The sequence below is a fragment of the Contarinia nasturtii genome, unplaced genomic scaffold (assembly GCF_009176525.2).
Source record: "Contarinia nasturtii isolate CC-2019 unplaced genomic scaffold, AAFC_CNas_1.1 Cnas_scaffold_1371, whole genome shotgun sequence".
Taxonomy (NCBI): Eukaryota; Metazoa; Arthropoda; class Insecta; order Diptera; family Cecidomyiidae; genus Contarinia; species Contarinia nasturtii.
The window spans coordinates 2650137-2671353 of NW_022198708.1; the positions used below are offsets into that span (position 1 = coordinate 2650137).

Here is a 21217-nt window from a genome sequence, read left to right on the forward strand (position 1 = left end):
ACGATTCCATTAGAATTATAATAAAAAACACAAAACTCACAAATCCGAAGAATCCGAAGAATCTCATGAATCATAGGGACTTTGACAAAGTCACTTTGTCAATAATATAAAATGTGTTGATTGTTGAGTTAAATTTTATTCCATCCCAAGTCAGTATAATACTCTTTTCGAAGAGTGTACACGCTCTTCTCACACTCTTCGTATAGTTTTATTCGACTCCCTTCTCACACTCTTCTCACACTTTTGCATAAAACACGTATATTGTTTTTAACTGAGCTTCAATTTTTTTCTCTAAAAAATTTTCTTTTTTTTCTTTATAATAAATTTTTCCACTGATGGATAATTTTTGATTTTGTTAATTTTTGATATTTTGAAAAAAATGAATTAGCTGTTGCAACAGCAATTGTCGTTCTGTTGTATTTTGACACAGCTGACGAATGCTATAAACGTTCAAATATCAAAATACAAAAATTACTTCCACTGGAATGCAGTGACAGCAGTTCTCACTCAATATACGTGTTTTATGCAAAAGTGTGAGAAGAGTGTGAGAAGAATGTGAGAAGGGAGTCGAATAAAACTATACGAAGAGTGTGAGAAGAGCGTGTACACTCTTCGAAAAGAGTATTATACTGACTTGGGATTGTTAAAAGTCGGTAAAAATGAAATCATTGCATAAACAAAAATAATTGAATTTTATTTCAATTTATGTTTGCTAGCATATTTATTTTCTATAAAATCAACATACGTTTGTACGTCAAAAGAAAAAAACACAAAAATGTGAATATTTAATGAATCTGTGGATCTTTACGAGTCTGTGAATCTGTGCAAATCATTGGAATTATAGCAATTTAAATCAAAAATTGAATCGAATGTGAATCTTTGTAAAATTTTGTAATCATACTAATCGTACAAATCCGACACAAAAGGTGAATGGATTCACGGGTGTCTCCCCCCTAGGTAATGATTGGTAACCAATGACTTGATGTCTAGGGGACGGACACCATTATAAATTATTAGGAAAAATATTAGCAAAAAATAGTACGCTAACTAGTAATGCTTAAATATCAAACTGATCAAAATACTGGATCTCGAGCCAAAAATCCTCCTTTGCTTCTTCCTTTTTCTATATTGAACTAGTTTTCCATCAAAAAACTTTTTTTTTGTTACGTTAAGTGAAAAATAGTATTTTTAGTAAAAATTAATGTGTATCAAACTGAATTTTAAAATAAATTGTTTGCAATGGATTAGAACGCATTTGTAAGGCAAACAAATTGCAGTGACCTGGTTATACAAGATTCATTCAAAAATACAAATGAAATGCATAGAATAAAACTAGGAACACGACTTGAGTTTTTATTTTAGAGTAAAATATATTTGCATGAAATGGCATGGAAATTCACTCCAAAATGTAAAATGATAAAAATAATTCAATGCAAACAGAATCGAACAGTAAATATCCATGAAATTGATGAAAACAACACCGACAGCTGTTACTTTGTTGGTCCATTGATTAAACGTGTTTCTGACGCTGAGACAAATTCTCATTTCAGAATCAAGCAAATGAATCACAGCTCCGATTCAAAACATGGTAAATGCATTCTTCAATCTTTTCGAACATATTTGTATTCCCAAATAATATACAACCACTTTAATTGATTTACATTAAAAAAAAAAATCAGTTTTGAAGAACGCCAGGATAACTAATCAGATATCACAATATCAGATTGCAACAGATTGAAAGTCACCCAAGTGGGAATGTTTGAAAAAAACCATTAGTATGAATCATTCTCTTTTTTTATTTCCGATCCTAGTCGATCCGGTGCGACAGTGTACAGTTGATCATGTAAATACGTACTTTAGTCATTTTCTGCAAATGAATACACCGATATTTACCAAATACAGTGATACTATGTTATAACAATAAGTTGATTCAATCAACTACCGATAAAATAATCTTCTATATATACCAACAAATGGGTGACTTTTGTTTACTTTTCTGTTCTGATTTATCACCATGAACTATAAGAACATAATAATAGCATTAATTCACATTTATTTTTGGGTATATCAGCAATTGAAAATGACATTTTAATCGAAAATTTCCGATCATGATGAGTTTCATATTTATTAAATTTTATAGATAATTTCGGAATGAAGTTTAAACATTTGTTTGCATCGTTATCACTGTTGACAGTGTAAACAAACATGCTTAGTCATATCATAGTTGATATAATTTTGTTTGTCGCCAGATAAGACAAGAAACTCAATTATCAGCAAGAAAAAATGAAGAAATCAACATGAGTTGTAATAAATGTAAACAATGAGAGAATGGTTTATCGGTTTGAGGTATTTTTGTTTCAATTGCTGATAAACCGAAAAATATGGAGTGGTGCTATAGCACGATCCATATATATGAACCGCCAAGAATATTCGTCAAAATAAAACTGCAATGTACCGTACCATTGCCCATACATTTTTTATATGAACATGTTGCTCTCTTACTTTAACAAATTTCCTAAGCTCACGAATATACTAACCGATTCATATAAATATTTCTGAAATCAAATCCATCAATAATACTTTATATGTTTCATTTATTGTAAGTTTGTTAAAGATTCAACATATATTTTATAAACAACACTTTTTCCTACACAAAATGCCTTACCGAGAGCAAGTAGCCATTATTTTCTTTTGAAATGCGTTTCAATTTGTCCAAATAGAATGTCACATATGAAGCAAAAGTCCACGAAATCTTCAAATTATGAAAAATAAATCTCAAAGAGGAACAAAATTGGACAAGCCCAGACATTATATTGAGATATTTTCAGCCAGATGAATCAGCTCAAATGGAGTGAAAACAACCATCAAGTTTAATTATAACTATCACTTCAACAGACGATATCTGGCTGATTTGAGTCATCTGGCTGAAAATATCTTAGAATATTGTCTGGAGAACCTAATATTTTCATATTATCGCTGGCTGAATTTCGAATTAGAAAATGTGTATCTTTGTCACTTCAATTTTGAAGTATTAATATTGATTGTGAAGATATTAATGATAGATTTAATATCTTGTTTATGATTTTTGTAAACATTCTGACTCGATAATTCTAATAACAATTGATGTGTATTGTGTAAAATATTTTTAAACTTTTATTCTCAAAAACACATACAATGTTTGTTTAACAGTTTCCATTTTGGTTTTACAGTTAAGAATGTGATTATGAAAGTGAGAGAAATAAATGTTTTTAACATTCGGTTTCTGGTCGTTTGGCGATCCAAGCCTTGATTGATTCGATGGCGGTAACATTGTCGACGACTTTTTTCAGGTTTGGACGGTCGGTGGTTAAATCAAAACCAATCATAAAATTCAAGTAATCCAACAGTCCAACGAAGTAAAGATCGGCCCAAGTCAACTGGATTAAAATTTGGAATTTATTAGAATCTTTTCAAGAGAAAAAAAAATCGGAAATTCAAAATGAAATATACCTTGCCGAGAGCCAAGTAACCATTGTTTTCTTTGGCAATGCTTTCCAATTTTTCCAAGTAGAATGGTAGAGTTTCGCTCTTAAGAACTTCGAATTTCTTTGCTTTGACAGCTTCATCTGGTTCATATTGAGCAATAGAAATTTCTACAAAGTATGGAAAGTATTCGTAAATATAAGTTAAATACGTTTGAATCATTCATGATAAAATACTAACTCTGTCGTAAATCGTTGACTGTATCGACAGCAACATCGATGAGAAGACTTTCCCAATCGTTTGCACCTGATAATCCGACCTTCTTTGCAATATAACGAGCGATTGAAACACTTTGGTGGACACGTATACCATCAACATCTAATACGGGAGCTTGACCCATTGGCATCGCTTAAAATGAAAACATATTAAATTTTTTATTGCTCTCAATATTGAAAAAAAAAGTTGTTAAATTACTTGGCTTGATGGCTGGCCATTCTTCGCGCTGGAAACGGACGTCTTCGTAATCAATACCACCATAGGCGAATAGAACGCGGATTGGCTCAGCCAAAGCCTTGACATTGAAGTAGGTCAATTTGTATGTTGGATTTGCGGATGGTTGTGACATTTTCACGATTCACTGAAAGAAACAATTTATTAATCAATCAAAACGGACTTGTGATACTGAAAGATCAACTCCTACTGTTGTTCGCATTTTAAAAAACACATACATAAAGAATCATATTTATTTCAACGCCATTTGTATTCGTTAACAATGTTCTACACAAACAAAAGAAACGTTTTTTCGTCATCGAAAATTGGTTTAACTGATTTTTATCGCTTACTGTACAGTGTACACACCTATAAATTTCAACAATACAAAGCACAATTTCAATTGAATTGTACGTTTGTGTATGATTGCTGACTGAGTTAGAATGCCTTGATTAAGATTAAAAATCACAATTGCTTTTTTTGTGCCAGTGCGGTAAAAACATCATACACAAAATGATTTTTAAAAAAAGTTGCCATATCATCGTATTTGTGTGGTGATCAAACTTCCGAACTATGGTATTCACACAGATATTCTATCTGTGATTTTATTCTGTGTTTGCAAATTTCGAATTATGAAAAATAGGGAACATAATGTTCAGAATAGTTCATCTGACAAAATGAATAAATTGTGCCATTTTGTGACGACAAAAAGAGGATGAATAATTGTTATAAACTCACCCAATTTGAACAGTACGAGTAGAAAATAAATGCGACTTCTTTGGAAAGACTCACAGAACTTAATGACGACCGAAATATCATTTACTGGTTTTTATATATTAATGTAGCTGCGTCAAATGGTGTTGTGAGTGTAGCGGTGAAGTTAACCGGCAAACAACTAACACACACTTGTCAATGTACAATTGTACAAATGTATTGGTTACTAAATAAGCATTCTTTTGCTTCGATTATTAACGTGTTTGTGAACATACACTGACAATGATAAATAATATAGAGAATTTTTTTGAAATCAATTGAACGCTAATTATGTGCTGCTTTTAGCAGAAACAAAATTTTTGTTTGGCGTCCTAACAAAATTATTCAACAACAAATCAATTTAAAAATTTCATGAATGTTCAAAGAAATCGAACAATAACACAAGTGACCAAAAGTCATATCGTCCGGCGAACGAATATAGTTTATTAACCATTCAAGTGTCACAGTACACGTATTATTAATTACAATTCAATAGAAAATCAATCATTAAAATGATTCTAGTCAACACGAAGCATGCATATTTATGAATCTCAATCGTCAGCAACGAAATCATTTAATTAATAATTATGCCATCAAAGATCGTATATCCATCAAATATGCATTTATCCTACTTATTTATATTTTTAGCTAGCTGAATCAGCTCAGGAAGCTAATTTCAAGCGCTGAAATGGAGTTAAAACAATAAAAGTGATGTTATGGTTATAAAAGCATTTACGTAGCTACAATCACAATCACTATCTTTATCACTATCACTTCTATTGTTTTCATTCCATTTTGACTGACGTTAGCTCACTGAGCTGATTCGGCTGGCTGAAAATATCCCAGTATAGCGTCTGGTAGTCATAGAACAATCTAATAATTTTTCTTATTTATGTTTTGTTTTTATTTTTAACAAACTATTTAGTTAGCATGAAATGTACAGCTATTGTATTCTTTTGTATTTTTCAGTGTATACTATTTTTATAGATTTTACATTTTAATGATAGTAGAATACGTTACACATATAATAATAATGGATAATGGCTGAATGAAAACATACTCTTGTATTCAAAAGATTTGACGTTTATTGTTTTCTCATATATCTTAAAAAAAAGTTTTTGGCAAATGTTTTGGACAGGAAAATCAAACATGCGTAATTGGATTATTGGATTTGAACATGGAGTGTACTGATACATAATAATTATTTCGAAAATAAATTAATTTTAAATTCAAACGTTTACGTAAACAAATCATATGCCAGCCAATTTTTAATCACATATTATTAAATCTATATACCACCGAGAATTTTGTGCGAAATTTTCATAGTTGATCAATTGGGACTGTAATCAATGATATTTTCCGAAAAATGATTCGCGTTGTTTTTAAGAAATTTACCGAAATTAGTTTCCAAGTTCCACATATCACTTGGAAGAAAAATGGAAAAAAATTTACACTGTAGAAGAAATTTGTTAATTTTAAAGACTTTTGCGTGATGAACAGGGAGTTGCCGTCGAGTGTGAACGAGAAACAACAAGCTATACTGATCAGAACACCCAAGCAAAATGTGTAAAACTAGACCATCAAGTACCCGTGGTTGAATGATACGTTACTTGAACACTTGCCATTCAAGAATCCAGACTCAGCCAAACTGGGACTGACTCCTTTCCATTTATTATTTATATATCTTTAGTTATGATCGAACATCGGCAAATAATTTTACCTTACTGGATGCAATAGACCGTAGATATGATTTCACTCAGTCAGAAGTGTTTCGGAAATTAGTGGCGCCTGGTATTATGACGAACTATTCACTCACCGTCTGAATTCTATCAATTAATTTGCAATCAAGGTGTTACTGTACTCAATTAAACGCCGGCTCTTTTAAAAATAGATTTTATTTTTGCTAATTTTTTGTTTGGTTTATTTTATTATAATTATGTAGAAAAGCAGTGCACAATTTAAGGGCACTTGCTGAACATATTTGAATTAATTGACAGAATGACAATGAAACAGTTTTATGACTTTTTATAAGAGATTTTCATTTCGAATTCATTGAAAACGCTGATTGACAAAATCATAATGAGTAGAAAAATCAAATTAATGAAAATGTTTGATGTCGTTGTGTTTGAAAGAATTTTCTATATGATTTCAGTTCAGTTATTTTTTTTTTATAGTTTTTTTTTTTTTGTGGATTTTAAAAATATTTCACAATCTTTTTGCACATAAATTGTAACTTACGATAAAGAAAGTAATTTTTATCGTGTTATTTCCGGTCAATATAATAAATAAATATGAAAATAACATACAACGAATGTGGTGCTTGCGTTTGATAAATTCTTCAAAAAAACTAACTTGAACATTTCTGAATGTGAATCAAGAAAAAAAACACCTTTTGAAAGAAATTTACGGTTTCGTTGCTATTTCAATTATATATATATATCTAAATACTACGAACGAAAATAAGAAAAAATGGTTTCCGATCTTCGCAAAATAATTCAAAAATAAGTTCTGAAATGCAAGAGATGCTCTCGTTTTATTTTTATTTTGTTAACTCTAAAAAATTATGTCAAAAAAAATCTTGGTAAAGTAAGTAAACATATGGACGGGAACGAAAGTCTAAACACTAAACATACTTAAAAATTAATAAAAAAAATTCATTTTCTGATCAAAAAGATTCATTTTTGTTTTGACGGTGTGAATGCACATTTCAACATGGCTTGTGAATGTGTAACACACATTTCTCTTCTTATGATCTTAGATTCTGTTATTATTTTTTCTTTTTTTTTTTAAATAAAACAAATGTTACTATCGATATTCAACGGTGAAAGAGATTCGATTTGTACTGACTTTATACAAAATGTTGTGGTAATTAAAAGTTCACTAGATGCTTGTGTTGCTATGTTTTTTTCATACGAAAAGTCCCGCTTGTCAAAATATTATTAGCCTTTGAGTTTTGACAAAAAACACTTTTAAATTTTTACTCGAATATGGAATCAGATCTATATTTTACTTCTTTCTTATCTTTTTTTTTTTTGGTTCAATGCACTGGAGACTTTCTGTTTCTTTCTCTAACTCTCTTTTTCTATTTCTCTTTCTCTATCTCTGTCTCGATACCATCTCTATTTTGAATTGGAAAACGATTAAAATATGGTGCCTATTCGTAATGCTTTGAGCAGATTTAAATGAACCATTCTTTTCGCTTGGTTACTTGATGCCCCGTCGCTGAATTAATAACCGCCTCATCTGGATCATCACAAATATCAGCACCCTTGTCTTCTTGCGTTAGATATTCTCCTTTGTGTTGGTTCAAATAGCGACCAATTAAAACGGCCATCACAACTAACAACAAGAACAATAGCGCCAAAATGACTGAAAACACAGGAAAAATTATGCGGTTTTATAAAAGTTCATATAAAAAATGGATATTCCAATTTACCTCCTAAAACGACTGAATCGACGCGACTGTATGCCTTTCGCAATTTATCTTCATCGACCAGCGGTGGTGGCCGAGTTTCTAATTCAATGGGTGGATGTGTCACCGGTTCTACGCCGCAGAAATCTTCGGTTAATGTAGCTAAAAAGTATCGAAATGACAATAAAGTTGGTGTAAGAAAAATTTGAAAAAAAAAGAAAGAAAATAATTTAATTCCGAAGTGAACACTTACATCCGATCGATTTAACATTTTTCGGTCCATTTTCTTGGAAAAGTAATTTCAGTGGATAAATGTCGTCAAATTCAACCCTAGACACGCATCCAATGAAACCATCATTCATCGATTCATTTTTACCGATATACATGTACTGTATATTATTAAATTGTGCATCGGCTGATTCTTTTATGTCAAAGTGATACTCTTTAGGCTGATAATTATCGACCTATTTAAACAATAAATTTTATGATGAAACAAACGAATTTAAATTGATTGAAATAATAAATAACGCACCGTCAAAACAACCGTTGAACCCGAATTCTTTCTTGAAAATCGAACATCATGATATTGTCCTAAGCCAAAATGCTTATTTGGATAGATCAATTCTTGTCGTTCAAATCCAAAATCGAATACAACACGTAAGTGACCCGAATTCGAAATCATAATTGTTAGATATTCGCCCGAAATGTTTGATGAAAATCCAAGTAAGAAACCATGAGGATTGGTTGTAGTGAAACCAACGCGAATATTTTCAGCAATGGTTGAACGCCAACTGCCCAAAAAGTCATACTTAACGGAGGAGCTTGATCTCAAATTAACACCAATTTCTACAGAGAATGATTTTTTTATGATGTTCAATTATCGGAAAAACAAAATGAATGAAAAAAATAATACAGTTGATTTGAAATTACTAACCATCAGCACAAATTGGTCCTTTGAATGCACTCCAACGGCAATCACAAGTATAACCATCATAACGTTCGAAGCATGTGCCATTGTTTAGACATGGACTTGAATCGCAACGTCCAACACAATCGGTTGATACACCGTACAAACCACGTCTTGCATATGATTTTAAATCGATAAGTTGACCGTTAAGTAGCAATGCACGCATGCAACCAGTGAATCCATCGCGATAATCAATTGTTGCACCAATAACCATTTCCGATGTCAAGTGTAAAGCACGAACTGGACCTGGAGGTTCACGAACTTCAGCTTTCAACGATCCATCAACAACGAGTCGTGCCTCTTTTCTGTAATATCAAATATTATAATTTGCGTACGATCATACGTAACAATTATGATTATGATTAAATACCTATTGCGTTCAACACTAACGGAATGCCATTGATTGTCATTTAAGTGATAACTTGTTTCAACATTAACACCGAGTGGTCCACTTCCAGCTTGATATTGGAATTGTATCTTTTTACCGCCAATAATGCTTAATTTAATGTAATCAGTTGGTCCCTAGAGATTGAACATAATAAATTATGAATACATCCCGATACGTTATTTTGAATAAATCACTTAGACGAAGTGGGTAAATCGTTAGCTACCTTTGCATGGAATAAGACTGCATTTTCAATGGTTGTTTTAAATTCAAAGTAAACATCGCCCGAATGGCCCATATCAAATGATGGCAAGTTGATGGTTGCATCGGTAACACGGAATGTAACAACGTTATTGAAGAGATCATCACCTTCGCACATCAACGGACCCAATGTATATCTTCCTTGTTTTTCATCCAACGGTGTTCCTGTATCACCAAAACGAACTGCTTTCACCGGTAAATGTTCCTTTTCGCGAATTTCACCGCTATCTTCTTGCCAATCTGAAAGTGAAAAAAAAAAAACGAATGCTATTTTAATCGATATTCCAGTTAAGAAAAACCATGCCACATACCAAGTTCATTGGCATCACAATTGCACCATTTCGTTGGATCAATGCAGCTGCCCTGAATACCGCATTCACATTTACGTGAGCCCGGCAAGCCGCCAGCCCAATAATCCATACGACGATTATGTCTTGAGATCCACCAAGAATACGGATGAAATGTTTGTTCGTCCGATGGTGAGTTAAATAGTCGTGATGATTTACATTGATATGATAAACGTTGCCAGCAATTTGTTGAACGATTCAACAGTGCTTCAATCTGTGGTAAGCTTGCTTCGTAAATGATATTTTGTTCAAATGAGCCCGGCTCTTGGAAACCATCAACAGACGTTGTATGTTCTTTGCTGTGACTAAGTACGGTAACAACACGACCATCTGCATAAAATTCACAAGTTACAGGGAATGGATCAAGTGGCCCGCTTCCATCGACATCGATATGAACCGTTGCTCTTTGTTGAACCGATTGCACATTTTTGTATGCCTGACACGATAATGGATTCAATGCCGTATGACACACAGCGCCCGCATATCCTGTATTGCTACAGTCACAGAAGAATTCTCGTGAATTTTGACGACAAATACCAGAGTGTTGACATGGATTCGGATTACATCTATCGATCATGTGACATGCATCAAAAACAATTTCACCCTTACAACAATATTCTTCTTCTTTCCAATCTGATGGCAATTTGTAATTTCCATCAACCGTAATTGTACGCATGCATCCAACAAAACCATCTTTTCCTTTCATATCGCCACCAATGAAATATACGCCACCGGTTGTCATGTCTAATAAACGAGTTGTGGGCATTGGACGTTGATCGATATCGAGCACAAGACTATTTTTTGAAATAGTCAACACCAACGAATGCCATCGACCATCGTTGAATTGCTCATCATAATTGTCCAATATGGTTTTTTGTCCATCGCCCGTTTTAATATCAACTTTTACTTTGCCAAATTCAAGATAAACTTTTACATAGCCACGCGATGTAAACTCATGGTAGACCATTAAACCACGATCCTCATATGTTCGGAAGTAAAATGAAACGTTCAATTGTTTCATACCTTCGTAGCCTTTCATTCGGGCAAATGATGAACGTGTCAAGAATGTGACCGGTGTTATTGGTGGATCGGGGCAACTGTAGAATGCATTCACTTTTTCATATCGTAATGATTCGCCAATTTCATATGCATATTTCATTTCACGAATGAAATTGCTTGAATTCAAGTAGAGATTTTCAACACAACCCGTATAATTTTGTTGTACAACCATACCTTCCTGTATATTGGGCACACCGCCGAGATAAATCTGAAAATAAGTTTTCCAAAATTGGTTGATATTATTTTATTGTTATCCATGTGTAATATATTCTATGCATACTTACAGCTCTATTTAAATTCAATCGATTAAATTCGCCTTTGATGCGTCCGTGTACGATGACACGATCCACTGAGAAGATGATGTCGCGTTGATATCGTGAAACTACAACATCATGCCAAACATTATCGTCAAGTAAACTTCCCACCGATAGTGTTGTCATCAAGCCAGAGCCCAAGTCAATGTTCAATATCATTCGATTGTCTTTGAGCTGAAGAGCAATGTAGTCGCCTTGTGTACCGCGAGAATATAGAACAATACCATTTGCATAGGCAGTCTTGAAACGGAAACGAATCGATTCATAAAGTGAAGCGATTGGGTCACGTAGTAAATCTAATCGGGCCAAACTTGAACCGTTGAAATTTAATACATCGGAAACTAAATGAAAAATAAAAATCGAGAAATTAAAGTGGTAATGGAAAGTTGCAGTGATTGACTATGATACTATAACGACACGTAACTTATACGTGTACTTAGTATTACTTACCATATTCACAACCATACAGTTCGGCTCTTAGTGAAATACGATCTCTCCAACGTGTTGGGTTAATGCGGACCCATTGTGCGATTATCGGCACCTCAAACACATTGTATTTTATCGAATCGGCTCCCACATTTCCCTTGAACATCTGCGAAAATTTACAAATCGCTTTAGTTTACACATTGTTCGATGTTTAAAATAATATGCACATGATAGATTGTATAAATAAGCTAACAAACCACTTGTATTTTTTTTTTCTCAACCCGCTACGATATGAATGCTACATGTTAAGTGTTAAAATAGGCTTATGGTAGGGTATAAATTACGTATCCCATATGGAAATAAAATGACTGACTAATTTCAGATCTAATCGGTTGACTTTTTTCTGTTAAAAAAACCTGGTAATCGACTTAAATTAACAAGTAATTAATGCATTTCTGCTTAATTGAATGTGATTGCTTCTCATTTAATTTCGAGTAGTCATTCAATCAGCCAGTCAGTTTTATTTTCATAATGGAATGAATTAAGTAGGTGTTCAAGCAAAAAGAAGGAAAGCGACAAAAAAAGAGATTAAATTAAAGAAAGCACAAAACTTCGAACAAACTTGCGTATATTTGAAACACTCATTTCGCTAAAAACATGTTGATTTTTATTTACTTTGTTCAGTAAGTGCACAACATAGATTCACATATCAGCAACAGCAACAACAAAAACGAAATTAGGAAAGTGGAATTTGATGAATTTGTTACCTGAACCTCACCACCAGGGCTAACATATGATCGCCATAATTCTCCGTCGTCCGAATACTGTATGACAAATTCGGTGACATATTCTTGTGTATGCTTATGACCAAGTGTTGCGATTTTATTAATAATTTTAACTGCGCCCAAATCAAATGTTAAAAAATGGTAATAAGTGTTTTCGACTGGTGTCCATGATGAGGGCGCTATTTGTTTTTTTTTTTTTCATTATTATTCAGTGTTTAATTTCGGTATTGCAATATCCAGCATTTTGATTTATTTTTGTTTGTATAATTTGCAGTGAGTGTGTATATGTAAAAATTAGTTAGTTTTTTTTTGCGAATGTGCAATAAAGATGTGAGCATTCGTGTTGTGTTGCATCATTTCCAAATTGATGGTTCAATTAGATTTTGAATGAATTATGAAAAAAATCCATATTGAATTTGAAGGAGACAAATAAACGGAAGCAATACGCAGCATTGAGTGCATTATGAATAAATAAGAAGAAGAAAGACAAAAACGAATTGGGTTAGTTTCGAAATTATTAATTTTCCACTATAATTATATAATTGATTATTATTATTATTAGAGACCAAAATTTCTTAATCCAAAAAAATGCAGTAAAATAGAAACCCTACGAAAAACAAATATCCCATAAAAATTTCAAGTTTTTCCATTTTTAGAACCCCACTTAAACATAAAGACAGTTAGTATAAAATTATTCGTGTTAGTCGTATGAATAATAGAATACGCTTTTGTCATTTCCCATCGGTAAAGAAGCATTATTAGTACAATAAAAATATGATGTCAAAAATGTCAGCATTTCAACCAGAAATAATCGAATTTGTCGGTTCGAATGTTGCAGTTAGTTGCAATGGTAAAACAATGGTTGCATAAATTATTTTCATTTTGGCCACATCCTTCGATTATTGATATATTAGCTTGTTATAGTGTGATTGAGCATTTGTTTGCAATGAAATGAAATGCGAAATGTAAATAAAACCAATTAAAAAAAACCAAGCATCGGCCCATATCCCATTCAATGTTCGTTATCAGTATTTCGTTTCTTCTGCGATTTGAAGATTGGTTTACCTTAATGTTGCCGCCGGGCTCCTTAAAATCGGCATAATCAAGTCCATTATAACCATAGCTTATGGTGAATTCAGTTACATATTCGACACTATGTGGTCGACCTTGTATCGCAATCGCCGTTATATTTCGAACAGCGCCCAAATCAATTATCAACTTTTGTTCAAAATCTGAATTTTGTGCGGTCCACGATGTTCCAGCTTTAAAATTAATTAAAATTCATTTTTTTAATACAATTTGCATGTGATTTTTTATGTATGTTTTACACACATTTATCGTCGGTATTCAATGATATAGTCCAAACTTATGTGTTTGTATAATTTTTGTAAGATGAAGAATGCTAACATTTTTCATTTTTAAAATACTTTAATAATCCCTACCTACAAAAAAAAAATCATTCACAAAAAAACTGCCTATATAAATCCAAATCTTTTCGGTTATACATAACGTTTTATCAATTCAAATAAGAAAATAACAACAACAACTATTCCAACGACGACATTTATTTTTTTCAACATTGGCAACACGACCATTGACATGAACGCATTGTCAAATGTTTGACGTTTCGATTTCATTGTTATTACCAAGCAAAAATGTGATGTTTCGAAGAAAGTGATATTTGCATTGAAATCAGTTTATCTTGAAGATAAAAAGAGAGATTACTCTCTGTTAAATACTCAGTCAATTGGATAACCTTCAATTCAAATCAACAAAATAAAAACAAGAATATCGAAGGGAATTCATCGGATTATTCGCCTAAATAAAAAAAAAGTGCATTTAATAGGGGAGATTTCACGATGTCAATAAAGAACGGTAATGTTCGATGGGCATTTGATCTACGATCGTGGCGATGTACATTGCCTGATTTGGAATTAGCTACGTCATGTGTTCAGCCGGAAGAAAGGGAGCGATTATCAAAATTCCATTTTATCGATGACTTTAAAGCATCAATCATCGGTCGTTTATTAATGAGGCAATTTATTAAATCCTGTTTACCTGAATTGGATTACAATGAAATTCGTTTTGAACGTGACGAACGTGGCAAACCATTCTTCGTTCCAGCCACCGACATCCGAGATAAAATTGATTTTAACATGGATTTTAATGTGTCGCATCATGAACGTTATGCAGTATTAGCCGGATGGTTTGGAAAAAATTCAAAAGAACACAATGGCCGGCAACAACATGTTGGAGTTGATGTTATGAAATTAGAATATACTGGCGGTGGTAAGGCGTTACATGAATTCTTTCGCCTAATGGATCGAACATTTACGTCCAACGAATGGAAATTTATAAAATCACGTAATGGTGATCAAAATCAAACGGCAGCATTTATGCGACATTGGTCTTTGAAAGAGAGTTATGTGAAAAACATTGGCGTCGGCATTACGATCGATTTGCAAAGTATCGATTTCCAACTGAGCACCGACAACTTGTTCACGAATAAAATTGTTCGGGACACTGTTGTTAAAGTTGGCGGTAAACCATTGAACAATTGGCTATTTGAGGAATCGTTGCTTGACAACGAACACTGTGTTGGCGTTGCTGTAAAAAATCCATCGCCCGAATATTTGGAATTGTCAGAAAATGAACTTATTTTTGAAGTGATTGATTTTGAACGGCTTATGCACGACGCCAAACCATTATTAAACATTGATCCGATGTATTGTCAAATGGTACTGAATAAGAAGTTAAAGAAAACGGTATGACATTATTCATAGCAGCATACATTCGAATGGGATAATTATGTTAAACTTTATTTTTTGACGAATTTTTTTTCTAGTTATATGGAATATTATAATGTTTTGCTAAGGAAATTTGTTATGAGAAAATAAAACTTAGGTATTTTGTTGAATCCAACTCTTTCAATTTGTTGTTAATCAAATATTATAATATCAATGGTATGATTGTTTTCATTTTTTGTCACAAACGATTTATCTGGCTTATAAAATGTCCTCATTTCATCCGTTACGAAAAAAAAAGAAATCGTGCCTGGCAACGCTTGTCGCCGAAAAGTAAAACTAAATAACAATGAAATAGGTTACCAAAGTGTTTCGCAATTTATACCGATCGAAAGGGGTGAATATAAAATAACAATAAATTACCAAAACGAAATGAACCAGAAACAAAAAACAATAACCTACACGTCGATCGAGAAGTACTTTCATTGTTTTGTCGTTGTTGATTTTATACCAATGTAGTTACTTTTTTCAGAAACCTTGTTTCACGATGTTTGTCGGCTCTTCAGATATTATTTTCATTTCGATTTATAAAACATACAAATGGTTGTCTGCAATTTCTAATTCGGGTGGTTTTTTTTTGCTGTGCACTTCCATTGAAATGGGTGAGGCACAAGTCATTTTCATTTTTGAATTATATTTGGGGAGAAGAATCGAAAATTCGCAACTGTGCTGTGGTAATGTAACAACGAAATGCATTTGGTGTATAGCCTGGTGAAAATCAACCGACATACATTTGAAATGAATGCGAGAGCGAGAGACGAAGGATGAGATCATCCCCTCACTCAACTCTAATTGTAATATCGTTCACCCTTCGTGCATTCATCATTCGATGGTGCAACAAGAAAAATGAACGGAGCACGGAAAAATAAGGCAAACGCAATTTTTTTTTTTGTTATTTGATCGATAGAAGCACTCCCATGTCGCAAAACAACACACCAAAAAGTACCAAAGTATTTATGTTTTATTTATATTTGTGTCGATTCTTCGGTGTATCAATTGTTCGTATTTGGATGAACATTGAATTGAAAAGGAAGCCAGAGCAGACACATTGCAATCGTTCAGTTTTTATTGTCTCTCTATCTCTCTGTGAGTGTGTGTGTGCGCACGTCTAGCACCGAAATCATGACATAAGATCAAACAATATAATTGACACATATAAAATTGTAATAAAAAACATTTATCGCATGTAGTTGTGCAGTAAATGCCATTTTGATGTTGATTGCCATCAGATCAGAATATAAATTGCACCGTTGTATTCATTTTGCATTCATTGCACGTATTAAATCATTAAAGTCGTGTTCACCCCCGAAAAGCAACAACAACAAAAAATAATACCCATGGTGAAACAAAAATCAATTCCACCCAGAGTCGGAGCGGTCGCAAGACTTTAATATATCGCGGGCCAGAAGAAATGTTCTAAATTAATTATGCGCACCAAACAACATCAAAATAGTCGTAACCATTAATATTTCCTGCATATGTTTTCCTTGGAAACCATCATTTAATCCATAAATTTGGTTAAAATGTTCATTTGGACAGTTGCCATACAACCGATAAAAATAGTAAATGCACAACGTAAACTGTGCACCACGCACAACTCGCGCACTCATTCCACTCTCACTAATAATATAATTCACGGTTCGCACCGCTTAAATTAAAGGAAAATGTTTTTTTTGGGGCCGCCATCGAATTGAATTCTATGAAAAACTGTGTTTGGGTAAGATCCCACGCACACTTGCTATGCTTCATTTACAAACTAGAAGATGAAGAGATGAAAAAAAAAAACACACGCACAATGTGTTTAAACAGGCGTGCAAAAAGTAAATGTTTGACACGAACAAGATGTAAATTTATTGGCGCTTTGAGATGAATGTTTGACGAAATATTTGTGTGATATTTTGAAAGCAACACCAAGATAGATTCACTCGAAATAGAGACAAATTCCGATTTGAATTCACCCAGTTCTTTATTTTTTGTTTACGTTTTTGTAACGTGCTGTTGTTTTTGTTTTTTGTTTTTTCATCAAATGATTGATGTGCATGAATGGATAAGAATGATCCTTTGTGAAATTGTTTGTCTTTCCATTGAAAATGTGGGTTCGATGCAAGTGTGTTTATGCTGTTTTTAAAATATCGCCTTTTTGAAATAATATTGGCAGATGTATTCTGTTCATTTTCCCATTGAATAGATCTATTGCCTTTTCGCCGCATCGTCAACAATTAAAAGAGATGAACAATAAAGATCGGAATCAAATTACAAAAATGAAAATGCTCTTAGCATCCAATTTCCAACTGGATTAATTCTTAACTGCTTTCCCAAAGTACATTTCATGTTCTACTCGTTTGACTACTCTTTTTTTTTTGTTCATACTATGGAGCAATAAAACAGTACGTGTTTGTGCAAACAAGAACGGACTTTCTTTTGGCCATTTCAACAGATTTGAAACAACTCAATAACCTAATGAAATAGACTACAGTCCCGATTCTCAAAACTCATAAATCAATTTTGCCTGCCAGCGAATCCGTACAATAGAGCGATGACTACAAGGGGCACTCACTCTCGTTCTCTCGTTTCGACCGAAAAGAAAAGAGACGTGAATGTTTCGTTGCAATTAACATGTAATATCATGTTGTTGTATCCTCATAAATATTCGACTTAGTCAACAACAAGGAGGTCCCGTCTGATTTGATTTTCTTGGCTCTTTCGTTGCACTCATTTCATTATTAATATTCCTTCTTACCATTCAAGCGTGCATTCTGTGGACCTCTCTCCCTCAGTGATGATGTCGCGGTTATGGCTGCCTGATCTAATAGCGGTATATTGCATTCATACTGTGGATAATATGCATTTTCATAGTAGTTATCTGTACAATATAAAAAAAATGAACGGAAAAACACATTAGAGAAGATGAAATTTAAACCTACAAAGAACATGGATCTTTATTTAACAACAACAGCAACAGACACACATAGAAAAAAAAAACACTCTATAGCTATTAAATCCGTGTGAATTGCTCGACACTTTTAGCGGGATTCCAGGTGTGAATGACAGACAAAAATATCAACCATATGTGCACCAGAATAAGTGAACGATCAATTTTTTAAGCGGATTATCGATGCAAATAGAATATTTATTGGATTGGAAAAAAATATGAATGAATAAAAAAAAACAACTACAAATATTCTACACCGAAATACAATTTACACGTATGGGTTTTATGTCATAGATCTTTTGCTCGCTCATTCAATTTACAGTTGGAATTAAATTCATTGTGCGGTCACTCGTCGACTTAAAGACGAAGAAAAAAAAATCGAAATCACGGTAAATGTTTAACAATTGAAGCCCTAATAAATTTCCCTTTATTTGTTGATTTTTGTCATGAAAAAGGTGACAAAAATTGAAGCCCATGATCAATCAATGACATAATACATTCATATTTGTTTCGGATTTCACCCAAGAAAAAAATATGAACTAGACTTATGTTCGATATGAATGCATTTTGTTCGTGGTGCTTCACCCTTGAATTGGAAATATAATTTCGACAACATTGCCTTGTTAGTGCACACACACACATACACACATTTTTGGGCGTTGAAGAATAAATAGTTCTTTTCTAATTGCATTTAAATAAGAATGGTCATGCATTTATTTACAATAATAAATGAAAAATTTTAGAATTTTCTCGTGTTATTCGATTTGATTGAAATGAGTAATCGTCGAAAGCAACAAAATACCATTACTTTGTATTTGGATGCGAGATATTACTCACTTGATCCGTCAAAATAACATAAGAAAGAAACACACGGTGAGCACACCTCAATGCGATGCGAATGAGCGAGCTAGCGAAATGAAAACGATCGTAGACACATTTGTATGGTATAGTAGCGTGAAACGCAAACCATTCAACAATCTTTGATAAGCACACGCCCAGTTTTCTTGTAAAATGTACACAATTTTTATACAATATTTATTAATTAATGCACTTAATTCATGTACCAAATGATTGAATTAAGCACAAATGTGATTGTGAACCACACGATTTATTTGTCAAATAACATTTTCACAAGCAATTTTCATACGATTTTCCGACAACAATCAACTGTACCTGCTTTCGTTGTTATTATACACAACAAATAAAATACAAATATTTTGAATATATTTGTATCCATTTTTATTCTGTAAATTAGTCACTAGTTCACCATCAATAATTTATTTCGTCAATTTTGTCGGTCACTTGATATCAAACATGAATGGAAAATAATAAAATTGGAAAAACGCAAAAATCAAACACGTCGATGACTGGGAAAAGTGTTCGATGGAAAAAACAACAACTATGGAACTTGTTACTGTATGTATACTCTCAGTTCAGTGTGCAAACAGCAACTATTTAACGCCGTCGCGACGTTTTGACTGAACTGGCATTTACGACAATGATTCAATGAAAGGTGAACACAATTAGACAAAATATCGCACCGAAAACAACGATTGCCAACTGACTAAAACCAAATAAAAACACATATACAAGCTTAGACACGACAACACTCACTCAAACACACGTACACCCATGATTTTGATAGACTGTCAATATTGTTTACCAACTCAAGCGCATTACTTTATGAATGAGAGTGTGCAAAGTACTTTCTTATATGAATTCGTATTTAAAATTCTTAAAAGACGGTTAAATTGTATTGGATCGATTTGTGACGACTTATTATTTATCAAAAGCAAATTATTTCCAAACAATGTCAAAAATTGTCGACATTTTTTTTTCATTATAAAAATTGTTTAGAAAAAAAAAGAAGAGTTGCGAAAGTGGATTCGGCAATTAGCTCTTGTTAATTTAGTTGATTTTCATTCAAGCTTCCATTTCGCACTTGTGGTAAAAATTCTAGTCTAGAAGCTCTGAATGTGACTGAGTTTTTAAAAACTATTTTGTATAAGAGTTTATCGCCGAACATGGTCACTGTTTAATCAAGAAGTAGTGCTGTCCACGAACACCGACGAAAGGACCATTCAAGCAAAGGTTTTTTTTATTTACACTATCTTCGTTTGTTTAATTCATTTAATTAAAAATCAAATGTTTGAGTCGTTCATTGTTCATACGTATCGAAGTTCTCGAAGTTATGCTTACTGACAGACAATGTATCTACAGTTGAGGATCAAGCACAGAGTTTTTTTTACTATTATATGTCTTTTTGGTGTATTTTCTACTGTTTTGAAAACGATGTTTCCAATTGCATTGTTCAATCGAAAAACTGCATCGCTGCAGAGACAATGAAAGAAATGTTAATAAATGAGAATGTTCGACGTACGCGTACATATCAATCAAAATTTAGAATTTGATTTAAATTATTTTCTCAACGAGAAATCTCTTTGTCAAATAATATGAACTTAATGTCTATTGAATATACGAGTTCGGTTTACCAGATGTAAATGAAGATTAACTCATTTGATGTTTAAATGTTGGCAGCACTTATGCTCGTTTACTTTATTTTTGCGGTTGACATAAAATCAAAACAACGCTTGATTTATTGCAAAGAGATGAATTAAATAATCGTTCGAATTAATCACACAATTATTGATATCATTTCAACATCAATCATTTTTCGAATATCATCAATCAAATAAACATCGCTATGACTCATACGCTAGTGCCGTCATTGTTATTAAGTTAGAACGCACACACATACATTCAAATGACTAATGAAGTTGGTGTGAGAAGTGCGTTTACACTGTATGAGTGTGGAATGCAA

General features: G+C 32.9%; 3 protein-coding genes across 5 annotated transcripts; 1 reads left to right on the forward strand and 2 right to left on the reverse strand.

The window, feature by feature from the left end:
* Positions 1 to 3126: 3126 nt before the first annotated feature.
* On the reverse strand, positions 3127 to 4819 carry LOC116345719 (glutathione S-transferase-like). The gene is made up of 5 exons (XM_031775352.1): positions 4690 to 4819; positions 3937 to 4099; positions 3703 to 3870; positions 3490 to 3632; positions 3127 to 3416 (listed from the first exon to the last, which is right to left on the reverse strand). The coding sequence occupies exons 2-5, from the start codon at positions 4085 to 4087 to the stop codon at positions 3249 to 3251; spliced, it is 630 nt and encodes a 209-aa protein (XP_031631212.1). The 5' UTR covers positions 4088 to 4099; positions 4690 to 4819; the 3' UTR covers positions 3127 to 3248.
* A 2391-nt stretch (positions 4820 to 7210) lies between these two features.
* On the reverse strand, positions 7211 to 19890 carry LOC116345607 (neurexin-4). 3 transcript variants are annotated; one of them, XM_031775081.1, is made up of 13 exons: positions 19570 to 19890; positions 18205 to 18327; positions 12643 to 12839; positions 11900 to 12041; positions 11420 to 11790; positions 10041 to 11343; positions 9695 to 9969; positions 9454 to 9605; positions 9051 to 9388; positions 8649 to 8962; positions 8370 to 8580; positions 8141 to 8278; positions 7211 to 8073 (listed from the first exon to the last, which is right to left on the reverse strand). In XM_031775081.1, exons 1-13 carry the CDS (start codon positions 19631 to 19633, stop codon positions 7883 to 7885), a joined length of 3819 nt encoding a protein of 1272 aa, XP_031630941.1. In that variant the 5' UTR covers positions 19634 to 19890; the 3' UTR covers positions 7211 to 7882. The 3 variants fall into 3 exon arrangements, with proteins under 3 accessions (XP_031630941.1, XP_031630940.1, XP_031630942.1); XM_031775080.1 differs by lacking the exon at positions 12643 to 12839 and adding an exon at positions 13726 to 13922 and having other exon boundaries at positions 19570 to 19889; XM_031775082.1 differs by lacking the exons at positions 12643 to 12839; positions 19570 to 19890 and having other exon boundaries at positions 18205 to 18288.
* LOC116345608 (L-aminoadipate-semialdehyde dehydrogenase-phosphopantetheinyl transferase) lies at positions 14282 to 15582 on the forward strand. The gene has a single exon (XM_031775083.1). It carries the CDS (start codon positions 14520 to 14522, stop codon positions 15429 to 15431), a length of 912 nt encoding a protein of 303 aa, XP_031630943.1. The 5' UTR covers positions 14282 to 14519; the 3' UTR covers positions 15432 to 15582.
* Positions 19891 to 21217: the final 1327 nt, after the last annotated feature.